The 16,639-nt window shown below is 48.3% G+C and overlaps 1 protein-coding gene across 1 annotated transcript; it reads right to left on the reverse strand.

The window, feature by feature from the left end:
* Positions 1-802: 802 nt before the first annotated feature.
* CLN6 (CLN6 transmembrane ER protein) lies at positions 803-13,973 on the reverse strand. Its single transcript, XM_083371533.1, has 7 exons — positions 13,856-13,973; positions 12,316-12,430; positions 10,663-10,761; positions 8,690-8,878; positions 7,976-8,031; positions 5,402-5,527; positions 803-3,571 (listed from the first exon to the last, which is right to left on the reverse strand). Exons 1-7 carry the CDS (start codon positions 13,942-13,944, stop codon positions 3,280-3,282), a joined length of 966 nt encoding a protein of 321 aa, XP_083227659.1. The 5' UTR covers positions 13,945-13,973; the 3' UTR covers positions 803-3,279.
* Positions 13,974-16,639: the final 2,666 nt, after the last annotated feature.

Consider the following 16,639-nt stretch of genomic DNA (forward strand, 5'->3'; position numbering starts at 1 on the left):
CTAAGATGGAGCACTATTGTACTCTGTGTATGGGGTCTTTGGGACTCTCTGAGCTTGGTTGTGGACTGAAGATGTTTCCTAGGTGGCTAATGAAACATCTGCAAGAAAACAGCCAAGATCAGAAAGCACCAAGGACTTCATAGCTCAACCCTGAGCTATAAACATTCTTTTTATTAGTACTCCATGTGACACAACCTTGTAGCCAGATGTGGGGCTACTGATCCTAAGATGGAGCACTATTGTACTCTGTGTATGGGGTCTTTGGGACTCTCTGAGCTTGGTTGTGGACTGAAGATGTTTCCTAGGTGGCTAATGAAACATCTGCAAGAAAACAGCCAAGATCAGAAAGCACCAAGGACTTCATAGCTCAACCCTGAGCTATAAACATTCTTTTTATTAGTACTCCATGTGACACAACCTTGTAGCCAGATGTGGGGCTACTGATGTACATTCATTGGATATGATTGTTCAAACAGCTGTCAGCCTTCCCAGATAAACCAGTCAGGAAACACGACCAGAAAAGTTAATTCTACTCTTTTATTATAAAACTAGATTAACAGATTCTTGCAAGTCTGACAGTACAAATCTCCCAGGTTCCTTAACGATGCAGAATTTAGGGAGACTCCCTTCTGGGTCTCCTTCTCTGTCCTGATGCAGCTGTGAGCTCTGCCATCTCTTATCCGATTGTTCCCCAGGCAGCCTCTCTCTCCCTCCCTCCCCCCACCCCCACAGGGGCCTGACCAGGCAGCTCACATAACATGCTAGCAGAGTCTTCTCGAACTTAGCATCCTCCAGGATTCCCTTTTTCCCCATATAATTTTATTAGAATTTTTTAAACATAAAAACTAATGCAACATATATACAGAAAAGAAAATGAAAGCAAAGAGAAATAAAAAAATGCAACAAAGAAAAAAGTTACACAGCAATGACCTTTGATATTCTTCACAGCAGTTATCAATGCAATTTTAACCTCTCTCTCAAGTTACAACACAATACTCTTCTTTCTATAATCTATCCTAGCTAAACATCAAAAGCATAAATAAAAAATAGGGTTTCTTTTTTCAATTTCTGCACAAAAGTTTCCTAAGAGGTTTCCCATCACCGATAAATGTAGATAGTGACCACCATCCTCACAATCTGGGGAAGTTTGTGCTACTAACAGAGGTAATTCACTCTTAAAAGGAAGAGACCCATTCTAGCTCAGCTCTTTTCTTGTTGACATGCAGAAACGTCTGTGTTTTTCTTAGCAACAATCTGGGCATAGTTTACCATTGACTTCACAGACCTTCCAACCTTTTCTACCATGGCGGGCTATCCTGGTCATCACCCATTCAATACTGACCCGCTCCAATTCCTCCTGTTTTTTGAGGTCATCGAAGGACTGCAATTACATTACATATGCCTGAAAGAGCTCCTCTAAAGATATCTGGAAGTGATTTCATGTAATCCTTCAAGCTGATGAAATTGCCCTCCCACTTTCAAAATAGTAATTTTTACTGTGACCAAAACAAAAAAGTTTGCATTCATGGAGATTAAATCATTCGTCTCAATTTTGACAGCCCCTATTTTGACAAGGGCCTCTTAAGGAGAAAAAGAGCACCAGACGGTCTCTCCACCCTACAGTGGATGCTTCTACCACCGTTCCCTTTGCCTAAGAGTTTAAAAGATGCTGTGCGTTATTGATAATGTGACTGTTTAAGAGGTTGGTGGGCTTCATCAGTGAAAAATCATCTGTTGTTGTTAGTTGCGAAGTCGTGTCCGACCCATCGCGACCCTATGGACAATGTTCCTCCAGGCTTTCCTGTCCTCTACCATCTTCTGGAGTCCATTTAAGCTCACGCCTACTGCTTCAGTGACTCCATCCAGCCACCTCATTCTCTGTCGTCCCCTTCTTCTCTTGCCCTCAATCTTTCCCAATTAGAAAAATCATCTAATTTATACCTAATGCTGGCTGGGCCACTTTAGGACCACAACTCTTATTCTCTGCTGGGAATAGATAATTTGCTAATAAGGTGTCTTGATCAAAGCCAGGATCTTCCCTGTGGGTAACCTTTGACTTACGATCACAATTGAGTCCAAAATTTCTGTTGCTAAGCGAGACATTTGTTAAGTGAATTTTGTCCCATTTTACAACTTTTCTCGTCACAGTTGTTAAGCGGATCGCTGCAGTCGTTAAGTTAGCAACACGGCTGTTAAGTGAATCCGGCTTCCCCATTGACTTTGCTTATCAGAAGGTTGCAAAAGGGGATCATATGACTCTGGGACGCTGCGACCGTCATAAATATGAGCCAGTTACCAAGCATCTCAATTTTGATCATGTGACCACAGGGATGCTGCAATGGTTGTGTGAAAAATGGTCATGTCCTTTTTTCAGTGCCCTTACAATGTTGAATGGTCACTAAATGAACCGCTGCAAACTGAAGCCTACCTGTACAGGGCCAGACAGCCTCTTTCCACACGGCAGCTGCTCTTTGACCTCCCTTTGCAGCCTCTTTGTTTTCCCTCTCTCGCAGGTCTGCTACTCCTAATCTCATCTTTGTAATACCTTCTGCACTCGGCTGAATCTATCTCTTTTTCAGCTGTATCTGCAACGTCTGTGTTAGTGAGCCAAAAGCCAGGAATTCACAGAGCTAGAGGCTGGAAGTCAAAATATTCAGTGTTTTTTCTCATTTCAAAATTCACTAGACATATTATTATTTACCTGCGCCATGAATCTGAGGAGTCAACAATCAAACTAGTTATCAGTGACCTGGTTGAGAACTGAATGCAGGGATCATACTACATTTGGGATAAGCAGTTCTTCATCTTTGCATAGATTTCCACCCAAAGTAGAATGGAATATGCAAAAGGAGGAGACAGGTTGAACAACAGAGGTCACCCGGCGTCTCCTGGACCCTCGTCTCCATTCAACGTTCTAACAAACTCTACATAGCCCAGGCATCTTCAATCACAGAGGACGGAAACCACGGAAAAATACAAACCCCGGTGCCGAAGGAATGTCAGTTCAGTGGACAGGTAGAGTCGTTCGGGTTCCGAGTATTCTTTCTGCGACCACATCCCCTTCTTCTAGCCCAGGGTTGAGCTCACAATGAAGATTGATTTGGGAGGCGGCCCCAGTTTGGTAGAACCTGCTTCCAAATGAATCCAGGCAGAATCAGGCTCCTTTGAACACCAGAGCCCTGAAGGGGAGGACAGACAAGCCTCCCTCCCTTTGTTCTGTGGGCGCCAGCCAAGCCCTGCCGACGGGCTCCGTCTCCCCAAATAAAGGCAGCCGCCGCATCAGATGCCCTCCGCCTTCCTCGAGGGCGGATTCCTGAGGTGCAAGGTGTAAAAGGCCCAGGGCTCAGGAACGTAGATGATGCCAGGATATTTCTTCCGGAGGGTCTGGTCGTTCCAGAGCCAGCCAATCCAGAGGGCCACCAGCCCCAGTGTGAGGACAAAGGAGTAGAAGAGGAAGCGGCCGTTGCTGTCCATGACGAGGCCCTTCCGCCTCTGGTGCATCACAAGCGCCACCAGGGCGAAGGTGGTGAAGACGAAGAGGGTGAGGATCTGGCCCTCCGTGACGAGGTACCTGCAAGAGGAAGGGAGCCCAGGTGGCTGCAGAGGCTTCTCCGGGATCACCCACCTTCTCGGGGGGGGGAAAGGTGTAGCTGCCTTCCGGGGGGGGGGGCTCTGCATGCTGGGGGGGGCAGTGGGTAGGCCAAATGCTGAAGGCCTACCCCTGGCCTAGCCTAATTTCTGACTCACCTCCTCACAGACACAATAGTCCCCAACCTGCAACCACAACTGAGCCCCAAATTTCTATCACTGCTAAGGGAATTTTGCCCCATTTTACGACCTGTCTTGTCACGGTTGTTAAGTGAATCACTGCAGTTAAGTTAGTGACACAAGTGTTAAGTGAATCCAGTTACCCATTGACTTTGCTTGTCAGAGGGTCGCAAAAGGACGCTACGATCGTCGTAAGTACGAACCCGTTGCCAAGAGTCACAATTTTGATCAGGTGACCCCCGGGACGCCGCAAGGGCTGTAAACATGAACAACGGCCCTAAGTCACTTTTCCCAGTGCTGTTGTCGCTTTGAACGGTCACTAACAAACTATTGTAAGTTGAGGACTACCCGTGTACTCCCTAAAACCGTTTTCAGCAAGCTTTGAAAGAGACGCAGGAAATATTCTTGGCAGGCTGCCAAAACCTGCCAAGGAAGAGCGGCAGCAGTGGCAGCTTCTGTCACTCGGGGACCCAGCAAAGTCCCCTTTTCAGGAAATGCAAGGCCTTGAAAAGAAGCCAGGATTCAACCCGGTTACAACAAATGCTAGTGGCTGAGGGAACGCACAGAGAAGAAAGTCACAAAGACCCCGGGAGACCCCCCAGATACCACTGCCCCCAAAGGGGACAGAAAGCAGGCGCACACACACATCCCGCCCCTTTCTCTCCGGGATGAATTTTAAAGTTTGAAAGAGGAAAGAAACGGGACCAGAGTTTGAAACTGTCTCCGTGGATCAGTTTGGCACAGCTCCCTTTTCCCACCCCCACTCGATAAAAGGATCCCTGGCTGGAATCGAGGGATCCTTCTCCTCTTAGCAGTTTAACAGGAAAGAGACTGGGCCATAAAAAATTGAAGTATTTTGCAAATTCTATCTTGGAAAGTCTGTTCAAATGTTCAGCCTAGATTTGAAATATATTTGAACGACACCACAGAAGAACTAACATTATTTCCAATCTTTACAAAGGAAAAAAAGTGGAAACTACAGAACCATTAATTTGAAATTCATATCTGGGAACGAGATGACTAGAAGCCAGCATGGGTTCACTAAAAATTGGTTCTGCCCACTAATTTTATTTTTTTTAGCAAAGTAAGTAGACTGTCGACTGCAGAAATGCTGTGGAGGTAGCCTATTTAGACTGTGGAAGAAGTCAATACACTGGATCTGTGTGATATGGCAAAATTAAGGCATTGTACTGCCAATAGAGGAGATATTAATTAATTAATGACTCCATTTTGGGTGCAGCTCTGTTCTATGCAAATCTTCTAAACCTGAATTCCATTTCTTGAGTCTCTCATTGGAAGGGAGTTTCTTCCAATCTAGAACTATGGAGAAATTTCCTGACAGTGAGAACAATTAACCAATGGAACAACTTGCTTCAGAGGTTGTGGGTGCTCCATCCTTGGAGGCTTTTAAGAAGAGACGGGACAGCTATCTGTCTAGAATGGTAGAGGGCTTCCCGCTTGAGCAGGCAGTTAGACTAGAAGACCTCCAAGGTCCCTTCCAACCCTGTTATTTTATGTTCCGCTTGGGACAGTCCAAACACCAGCTGTCTGACCCTTGAGATGCCAACTGTCTCGCAAGCAGACACACCTGGCTTGGTACTGCTGCCTTCTTGTGCCACCTTGGCTCACTTACCAGTAATAGAGGCTGCTGGGCCCAATGAGGAGTAAAGCAGCCACAGGGAATCTGGGCTGTTGTTCTTTGCAGGGTATGAAACAGCCAGAGAAATATATGCAGAGGATGAGAAAGAAGGGTACGTACCTGTGAAAAGAACAACATTGCAAGAGGTTGTGAGGGATAAGGTGGAAAAAAAGGGCTTCATGCTGTTTTAACAGCTCATTTCAGCTCTTCTGGCTTGGTGAGCGGACAGAGTAGCTGCTTAATGGCCTGAAGAGACATTTGAGAGAGCCTGGAAGCCCTCACCTTCCTCTGACTAATAAAAATGCTACCTGATTTCTCAGGGTCTATGTCCTTGAGCATCTAGTGTTCTTACAAGTGTAACCAAGCTGTGAGAGGGCCCTGTCTGTTTCCCCTCACCATCTTTACCCCTCAGAAATTCCCAGCCACTTTGACTGCACATTTAAGCCAGAACAGGGATCCTGCCAGCCGACGGTAACCATAAAGCTGTTCGCAATTCTAAGAAGAGAGCCCCATTCATCTTTGGTGGCAAAAAATAACCTGGAGGAGTGCCTTTTCTGACCAACCCCATTTATATTCCAAGACATATGACCTGAACGAAAAGGCGCTAACACAACATTTCTCAACCTTATCAGCTTGAAGATATGTGGATTTCAGTCCCCAGAATCCCCCAGCCAGCATTGCAGAGCTAGCTGGGGAATGCTGGAAGTTGAAATTCACACATTGTCAGATCTGCCACTGTTGCTTTGCTGCAACCCTACCACAAATTGTTAGGGGAAGTGGGGGGGGGAGAGGAAATAAGCAATTGGCGTGTAGAAGGTAGAGATGAGGGTGGTGGTGGTGGTGGTAAGAACAGGCCGATTCCAGACTTCAAGGCCTCGAATCCTGGGAAAGGAATGTGAATTGCACCAAGTGGCCCCAGACATCCAAGGGGTTTCTAAAAACGCCATTGGAGGAAGACAGGCAGGTCAAGGGGGAAGGGCCGGGGGAGAAGGGGGGAAATGCTGTAACGTTTCAGGCGGGGAACCTTAATTCTACATTTGCTTTGTTTGCAATCCGTAATCCTTAAAACCTGTCACTTCAAACAAACTAAGTCGAGGGCCTTTCTTTCCTAGGAATCTAGCCTGACACACATCAGGTTGAGAAACATTGCACTAACAGATTCCTCCTGATCCTCAGCCACTTTCTCAGTTCTTAATCTCTATGACATTTTTGGCAGCTGACTGGTGTCCCACAGGCAGGAAGAAGATCCTGTGGCTTTAAGGCAGTGACCCATTAAAATTAATAGGATTCTTAAAGCTGCAGCAGCACGTTTTCCTCAGGGGCCTGTGGAGGGCGGGAAAAAGGGCTGCGTTAGTGAATCAGAGAGAGCTGGGCTGTGCATGCAAACGGAAATGCTTGCTCCAAATCCTTCTCAGAGAATGCAGTCCTGTTTAGCAAAACTCCAGACATTTCTTTTTAATAAAAACAAGGGAAATAACTACGCCGAGCGCTTGTTAGGTTGAAACACTTATTACCAACCAAAAATATGGGGAATTGTAATACAAACATATATTAAAAAAGCAATCCTGCCTGGAAATCCTTGGTTTAGGCTTTGATAACTCAATCAAAAAGCACTTTTGTTTTGTTGCATCCCTCATGGCTTTCCTGGCCCATCAGCGTGGCATCCCTGAGGAGCCTCTGGAGGGCACGTCCTGAAACCAAAAAAGTGCTACTGGATTTCAGGGCCAGCTTAGCCAGCAAGAAATATGGGTGCAGGCCTACTTGATGGAAAATCAACTCCACAAAGGGCCTGAACAGGGATTCCGGCATGCACAGACTAATTGAGGCTTTTAAGAGACCTCTTGTCTGAAATGGTATAGGGTCTCCGCTTGAGCAAGGGGTTGGACTAGAAGACCTCCAAGGTCCCTTCCAACTCTTATTGTTACTCTAATTCTTGGTCAATTAAAATCTTGTTAGAAAGATGTCAAGTGGTGGGGAAGCCACTGTGGTTCATTAAAATGTTATTATTTACTTATTTATATTAATGAATTTATTAAATGTATTTCCAATCTACCCAAGGAAAGCATGGCAGCAACAGGTGGCACAAAACCCTCAGACAGACCAAATTACAACAAATTAAATGCATGGAAGCAATGCAGCCCAGCAGACCAATATTTAAGTAGGTGAAGAAAAGGATCCCAGATTAAATTCCAAGACTTTAGGCTCAGGAATGGCTAAGCCTTTTTTGGCCATTCCTCATCTTTTTTCCAGAGTAGATGCAATTGTGCATTTTTGTTCTTGGCAGGGGGTTGAATATTTTGCTCCTGAAGGACGGCTGCGAAATCTTTTAAGAAGGAAACAAACAAGATGAATAATGGTTTAACGTGGTGAGTGGAAAGCCCCATTGGAACTCGAGGGAGGCAGCGAGAGGCCTTGAGCTGCCCCTCCTTCCCCCCCCCCAGCAATGCCGGCAGCTCTCGTGAGGCCCAGACAGATCTGGCACCGTCTCAGCCTGCAGGACCAGACCAGGCCACGTTTCTTCTGCAGCAACGGGGAAAGGGAGCTGGTTCGAAACGCAGCCAGACTCACCACATTGAATGGCCCAGATGCTCATCGTAATAGTAGAGCAGTTCAAAGGAATCGATCTGGAAAGGAAGGAAATGGAAGAGTCCAAAGACCGAAGGGGTCCAGCTGTCAGGCACTTGGGCCAGGCAGCAAAGAGCTCTGCTGGCATGGGGTTTGGGGACAGGCAGTCCTCAGCTTATGACCAAGCAGAGCCCAGTTGTAATTTATGGAGGTTGTAAGCCAAGGCACCAGGTGACCAAACTCGATTTTATGATCATTTTTATGATGGTCATAAAGCAAGTTTCCTGCCATTGTTAAATACATCAGGTGGTTGTAGCTAAATCCAGCATAGCCAATCCAAAACAGCAAAAAAGTAGCAAATTGCAGTTAGACGAACATGGGATGCTGCAATTCATAAGTACTTTTTTAAAAAAATTCTGTTATAATTTCCAAGAGTTGTTAAGTGACCAGTCATAAGTTGAGAACTATTTGCAGTTAAGTGTTTATTGGGTCCCATTGGGATTAATTTGTTTTTAATCCCATAAATTACCCTAAGATGTCACTTGGGTGAGATGGGTGCCGCATTAAATCATTTGATAAGATAGAGCAATCTATCAACAGATCGATATAGCTCACTAGATAGATCAATATAGATCACTAGAGATTGATAGATAGATAGACAGACAGACAGACAAGCAGCATCAGGAGTCACAAGCAGAGGGAACCAGTTTCTCTCACCAGGGTCTCCGGCTTGAGATTTTTGATGATTGGATTCTCTCGGACAGACAGGTGGAGCTGGTAGCCGCTGAATATCAGTCGGTGATTGACAGAGTCCCCCACCAGGTGGATGCTGGCCCCCATGACGAAGATGATGATGCAGAGATACACCATGGAGCGGGGAAGAGCCTTGGGGGAGCGCTCCATCAGCTGCACACAAAGCAACTTGTGTGAGGCTGGGGAGCAAAGCTGGACCCCTTCAACCCCTCCCAAACGCCATCAAGCAAAAGCTGGAAATCTTCTCCCCTTTCCTAAGAGGGACCCAACTCTCACAAAAAAAGAAAGTCAAAACCTGTTCCTGAAATAAAGTCTCTGCAAAAGCATCCGTGCCTCAACCTAAATCCCCTCCTTGGAGACAGCAGCATCTCCCCCCCCCCCAACTGCAGAATGGAGGAGGTTCTCTGTGGCCCCCTTTCTCCTTCAACTGGCACGACAACCCATTTCAGGGGGATGCAGTGGAGAAGCAGCTGTCCCAGGGCTGCCCTAGAGCCCACACCAGCCCGATTCATCCCCTCTGCTGCCCTTGGCTTTTGCCAAAATGTCGGCCACAAGTCCCATCAGGAGGCCTAAATGACAGCCTTCTCTCCTACGTCTTATTCCATGACTCACTCCGCCGTCTTTTAAACAGGGGAGAAAGTGATTTTCTTGACTTAGCCATGAAGACGAAGAGGCCTGACTGCGCTACGTCCACAGAAATGTTGCTCATCCACCCATGGCATGTGGCCCTTGCTCCCAGCTCAGAAACACTGCAGCAGCCCCAGTGTCTGTATTAAAAGGGGAGTCCGGCAGACAAAGGACATAGGACAAAGGAAAAGCATCATGGTTCCTATCCAGCCCCCTTTTGAGGCCCCAGGAATGCAGCAATGGAGCCCTTCCTAAAAGATGGGACCCCCGAGGGTGGGCGATTCTTCACTCCATGGCAAAGACCCAGTGCCTGGCAGTTTCACACTTGCCGGGAAACACTCCTGTCATCACATGACCTCCCACCCCTTTTGACTCAAGGTTGCAGGAGGACTGATGGCAATAACCCACGTCCCCCCTCCCCAGTTTTAAACCACAAAGGATTCTGAGCTCTTTGGCATCTTCAAGGGATTTTTTGCTTACCTGTCTCAACTTTAAACAATTTTACTTTTGCAACAAGTGTATGCCAAGTTTGTGTCATTACCCTGAATTTGAACATGTAAACCTTATTTATTGCTGTGAATTCCCCTATGGACTTGGGCAGGGGAGTTTATGCCATAAATGAATCAAGGATCCGAAGCTGCTTAACCCTTTCCTTTCCTGACCATCTGAAATCTAGAATTGGAAAGATCTTGCCCCTCCTGCAGCCTCGCCTGACTGGCTCTCCTTGGAAGATCAACCAGCCTCCGTCCCTGGGATGATGGGCTATTTGTAGGTGTGTGCATGCTCTGCAAGGAGGCACCTCCCGAGGTTCTTCAACCCGACTCCAGCCCAGAGAGACGGCAATCTGAGGGGAACATCCATCACCAATCACGACCTTCAGATATTTTAATCTTGCCCATTTTTCAAAAGCTGGTGGTAAAACTCAGTGTTGCTGACCAAGAGTCAGTGAACACTGTAGTGAAGCACAACTACCTTGCAAACGGGATTTACTAGGACATCACAATGTATGATTTCCAGGCAAGAAATTATATTGTCCAATTCACATGTGGGCCTGACAGCTCTCAACTCCCACAAGTTGGCTTCTTCTCTCCCCCCAGCACCAAATTTAAGAGTCTGGAAAAAAAGTTGATGGATGATGCGTTTATCTAGATGGAGGATCCTCAACCTTGACAATTTTAAGATGCGTGGACTTCAAATTCCAGAGTGGCTAGGGAATTCTGGGAGTTAACATCCATACATCTTAAAGTTCCCAAGGTTGAGTAACCCTGATATAGATGGTTTTGTGCAAGAAGAAACAATAACTATTTTACCTTCAGGAGAATAAAGGGTGTGATGACATTATAGGCCATGTGAAAATAATCGCCAACGCTCGGCCTATTCAGGGGAAACCATTCAAGTGGAAGCACAATCTGCAGAGGGAGACACACACACAAAAAGCAAGACTGTGCCATCCCTTAATTATTGGTGGGCTTTCTGTTGCAGATTTTTCTCAGGCTTGGCTGTAAAGGCCATTTTTGCTTGCTGTTATTTTGTGGGGGTGTTTGCGTGGATGAGACTGACAGAGAGAGGGAGGGGGGGAATGTCAAAAGCCAAGGAAAATTAATCTGAGAGTAATGCAAACATCCCAATCCCAAATCTTCTTTGCAAAACGCATACAGGGTAGGGAGGAGGATTTGCAAGCGACAATCAGCAGGCACTGAAAAAATAAAGCATCGCAGTCCTTAGACTCAATGAAGAGACGTGTTTACATAATTGTAGAACAGTGTAACATACAGTTCTGACCTTACACTCAGCGCAGATACAGGGGCTGTACTATTTATGTTCATGTGAACAAGGATGCCAGAGGAGGATAAAGAGATCAGACTGAAAGTGAATAATTCTTGGTTTACTTCCAGGGTTTCTTGGAAATAAAGATGATTCTGGAAGCTTTGTAGCATGTTTAATTTTCTTTTAAATTAAAACAATTTTTAAACATTTTAAAATGAGAACGGAGCAAGCGGCCCAGCTGGACATTCAAGGGGAACAGCCTTTTCCCTCTGCCAGACTGAAGTGCCCGCTCAGCAGAAAACCTTCCCAGCACGAACTCAGCTTGCCACCCAGCCAGCCGCTCTGCTGCCTCCGTCCTGCCTGCAGTCCCTTGTTGCTTCCCCTCCTGGGTGATGGGTGGCAAAACTGAACAGGTTTGACCCACTTTGGAGAATGGCAGAAGAAGCGGGAAACGCTATTTCAGTAGCAAGAGTCAACCATCGGTGAGCAAGGGATGAAAGGGGGGCCTGCAGGCGGTCAGGAGTGTTGGCAGGCCGAGGCTCCCTCCCAGAGCAGCCCAATTTGCACACGGCTGCGCAGGCGTTTGTAGCCCTGCTGTTCACTTCAGCGGCCAGAGTCCTGCAAGCCGGATTCAAGGATCCCAATGGGGGAAGCGCCACAGAACTGAGAGCAGACAGCCCGCAGGGCTGCCCAAACCCAATGCTAAAGCCAATGCTAAAGCCAGAACACAGATAGTCCACTATTGTGCCCAAAATTTATGTTGCTAAGCGAGACATTTGTTAAGTGAATTTTGCCCCATTTTACTACCTGTCTTGCCACAGTTCTTAAGCGAATCACCACAGTTGTTAAATTAGTAACATGCTTGTTAAGTGAATCTGGCTTCCCCATTGACTTTGCTTGTCAGGTCGCAAAAGCTGATCACATGACCTCTGGACACGGCAACCATCATAAATATGAAGCAGCTGCTTAAGCATCTGAATTTTGATCACATGACGGGCAAAAGTCATGTCATTTTTTTCAGTTCCGTTGCAACCTTGAACTGTTACTAAATGAACTTTTGTAAATCGAGGACTATCTGTATTGGGAAAGAATCTTCATTTTTCTGTCCCAGTGCATCTTCGCCCTCAACTCCTCTACCTCATCTGAACCCTTAACACCAATCAGTCAGTGAGAATTCTCATCCCTGGGGTACTCACCATGGCGATGGGCCGACCAAAGTCCAGGACCCAGTTTTGTAGAGTGAAATAAAACCACAAGTCAAAATGAAAGCAGGAATTCCTGCAAACATCATCCTTGAGGACTGCTCCATGCCTGTGAGTTAAAGCGGGAAAGCAATGGATGCAATGTCAGAAAGTTAGGCCAACACCCAAACACAGAGACACACATGGACACAAACTGAGAAACGGTATCTTTCTACCACCATCCCTGTTGAAGGCAGCATGGCAGCAGTCTCCACACCTGTTTGAGCAATAATTAGTTGTTCTCTGGGAATTGGCTCGGTGCATCCGAGATCTGAGAATGCAGATCACCAACCTTTGGCCACCACAGACTCACCTGTCTTCAGCAGTTTTGGCAGGATTTTTTTTAAAAAGTCAAACAGCAGCCACAGGTGTGTGATCAAAGTTCCACCTGTTTTTATGTGCATCGTGTCAAAATGGCCCCATCTTGATTTTATTTTAACCATACTCTGTGACACCCCACTGCCTGACTCCAGGATGCCACGAGGATCTTGGAGGAGGCATCAATTAAGTCAAGACCCACCTTTGCCTCAACAAGTGGCTGCAGGTCACGTATATTTAAATCCTGCCTGGATGTCTAAGGACACAGGTTGCTTCCTTCCCCCAATTAGTCCACCACCTTGTCTTTAAATCCAGAATGTCTAAGGGAAGACCGGCTGTGCCTTTTCAGACTGTCAGGTCTGCCATTCGCTTCGCTGGCATCCTGCATGCCAGAAAACTGGGGAAGGCGGGGTGGGTGGGGGAGAAGGGCAGAATCAGAGGTGCCACTCGGAACAGACTGGCAGATCCAAGGACAGGAACGTGAGAAAGGAACGCGAAACTCCACCAAAAACCTTAAGAGCCGTTACCAAAACACCAAATTCAAATACTACAGGACGCTTGCGGACCGGTCAAGGGGGGAGGAAAAAAGGCAGGCTTTGCGTGGGAATATTCAGCCTCAAAGAAGGGCCCGAGAGAGCAGAGGCAGCGGTCGTCAGAAGCCACGTCAGTTTCTCAACGAGACTTCAACTTCCAGAATTCCCAGCCAGCAGATTCTGGGAGTTGCAGTCCGCGCACCTTAAAAGTTTCTGAGCTTGGGGAAACCGAACTACGAAGCCGGACTCCCGCGCCCCACGCAGCCCGAGGATTCCTCCGCAAAGCCCGCGGACAAGCTGGCTGGTGGAGGCTGCCAGCGAGAGCTCCCGGCTCCCGACTGGGTGGCCGAGGGAGGGCGGCGCAACGGGCGAAGCTCTGCCGGGCGGCTCCAGGCTCTGCTTAAGGGAGGCGGCGAGCCCGCTTTCAGGCCGCCGGGACGCCCGAGCTCGCCGGCATTCGGGCCGGAGTAGCGCGCCCTAAGCCCGCGGCGGCCAAGCAGGAGCGAAGGGCCGCCGCGCTTCTCCCTCCGGGCTCCGGCCGCGCGCAGGGGGCGGCGGGCTCCTCCTCGGCGGCAAGACGGGCCCCCGAGCCGCGGGGCTCCGGCCGGCGGCGGCAGGAAGAGGGTCCCGGGGGGACGGAGCACCTGCGGCCGCCCGGGTGGCGCCTCCTCAGGGACGCCGGGAGTCGCGCGGCGGCGGGCTCCCTTCCCGCGGGGCTGCGGTCGCCGTTCATCGCCGCCACGCGGGCGAGAGACGCTCCGGGACGGGCTTTGGCGGCCCCTGCCCGGCGGAAGATCTGCTGCCCCCTCTGGCCGCCCGGCCTCGGCGCAGCCACGGGGCGAAGGGACGGCTGCTCCCCCGCTTCGCACGGCCGCTCGTGCTTGGCGGCGGCGGCGGCTGGGACTCGGCCTCGCTCCGGACAGACGTTTTGTGGGCCGCCGAGGAGCCGGCGGCCCTCCTGGGTTTAGTGCCCGTCCCAGAGGAGCGAAGGCCGGGCTGGCGCGCCTGTGGAACAGCGCTAGCCGAGCTCCAGGAAAGGAATGCCCGAGGCGGTGCGAGCAGCCCTGAAGCCCCCGGGGGCAGCGGCGGCGGGCGGGCGGGCGGGTGGCTTCCCCAGCTCAGCGGCTTGGCAGGCGGCGGGAGAAAGCGGCGCGGCAGAAGAAGGGGCGCCCTCGCCGGTCCTCAGCGGCGCAGAAGGCCGAAGGCGCTCCTCGGGGAATGGCGGCGGGGGGGAGTGTGTCTTTCCCCCTGGCATCCCTCTCCGTGCGTGTGTGTCTGTGGGGCTGTGTATGGCTTGAGCACAACACAGGCCAACTTTAACGTCGAGATTCCCAATGGAAAGCCAAATGCATAGGAAGGCATAAAACCACCCCACAGAAAAGGAGCCAGGTTCGCAGTAGGGGAATCTCCTAAAGATGCCACCTTGCCGGGTAACGAAACATTGGGAAACGGACTGACCAGCCTGGAACCGTTGCCCTCAAAGGCGCCCGGCTATGAGCTGCGGCATCCGCTGGGACTGTATAAGTGGGGCAGGGCATCCTGCCCCCAGGGCGACTGCAAGGCCCCTGGCAGGGTGTAGATCGCACCACGACCGCTCCCGTATCTGGTTTTCTTTCATACAAACAATGCTGTGCTTCAGTGGCCTGGACGTTGGTATTTGAACATAGTGATATGCAGGTTCTGAGGTTTTCACTCACACCATTTGCACAGCCTGTTGGGCCAGAAGAGATCCACTGACCTTCAGCTAAGATCAGTATCACGCCTAGGCCTGGTCAACAGCGGGAAATATATGTGAACAGCAACCTCAAACCACACACCACTCACAACCCGTTGGAGCACGAGAGTACAAGATTAACGCCCCTTGCTTTCTAAGTGCCCCCAGCACCCCCCAAAAAAGGGGGGGCTAGGTCTGGCTGGCACAGCTCTGGTCAACAGTGGGAAATGATTCAAGGAAACAGACACATGTTTACACATACACACTCCCCCACAATGAAGAGTCAAGAAGAGGGGCACCTCCAGGAAATCCTGGAGCGTGCTCAGTGCCTTCCCCTTTCCTGAGCCTCCCTAGGATCAACCAAGCACCTCTCCTGGAAACCAGGCTCACCAAAAATGATATGCAGGTTCTGAGGTTTTGCTGGTAAAAAATACAGGAAACCAGAAGTTGCCTTCAAGTAAGATTGGTACCATCATCTAAATCCTGATACAGTGATCCAAGAGTTTTCAACCGGTTTTCTACACATCTCTTACTTTTATGATAGTTTGCAGCAGCAATTTGTGGTCCACTCTTCCTTCTGATTCAAACTTTGTTCCTAAATGATGCAAACATGATGGACCAAACAGGAGCAAGAGAATGATCTAACAGTATTCTTGCTACCTCCACATTCAAGGTATTCTGCTGCTGCCAGTAACGAAATCTGGAACAACCTGGGTGATGCTGGCTTATGCATATGGCAAATTAAGAAGGGTAGAGATTTTAATTGTATATCTTGTGCTTGCTTTTGGGATGTGTACTTACTTATACGTAAGCCAATATTTATTTATAAATAAGTACACTGAAAATTGCACAAATCAAAATATACAGCAACAATGTGCTTGCTCCTGACCTGAATTTACTCACTCCTGAACTGAAGCAATCCAATTTATGACCATATTTATGCAGAGAGAAATTATAACCTTAATTGATCAAAAACAAGGGTAAAAAAATCCTCTCCCTCCAGCTTTTGTGGCATCTCTGCCTGCCAACCTGAATATTTGAGGAGCTTCTTTAATGCACATGCACTGCTTGTGAATTACCATTCAGATCATCTATCCTGGGAGATTAAGAGTAAAGATACTATCAAGGATCATGAGGGATATGGAAAGAACAAGTAGAAATATGATTATTCACAGCAGAGAATCACCAGTCTTTTCCCCCCTACCTCTGGTGCAAGCTGTGGAAAAAGTCTTGTGGTTGAATCAGGTCCGTACATAATACATGAAATTGGTCTTCTATTATTTCTACAGGTGGCAACGTCTCCAGTTGCATGACTGCATTAACTATTCATTTTGTTACTGAAACCAATATAGAACAGGCCTCGGGTCCAATTAGCAAGATCACATTACTGAGGCAGCTGGTACTACCAATGACTAACCAGGACAAAGGCTGTATCCCCTGAAGACCTCTGGAGCAAGTCACAGGCAGCTCTAGCAACAGGCAGGGAAAGCAATGCTGCTACTCAGTTTCTGCCAAAAGAGGCAGCAGCCTACACAACAGGTGGCAGTTGAACAGTTTCAGTGCAGTGTACAGAATTCATTTGCTGGGCTTTTCTCTGACTTTCAAATTTTGTATCCTGTTTAGTTTGAGCTTTTATATTCTTGCCCTAGAAGTAAAACTAAGCATCCTCATATCATATGGTTGAATATATATAAAGGTAAAAGTTCCCCCGCAC

This window comes from Vipera ursinii (genome assembly GCF_947247035.1).
Source record: "Vipera ursinii genome assembly, chromosome: 11".
NCBI lineage: Eukaryota > Metazoa > Chordata > Lepidosauria > Squamata > Viperidae > Vipera > Vipera ursinii.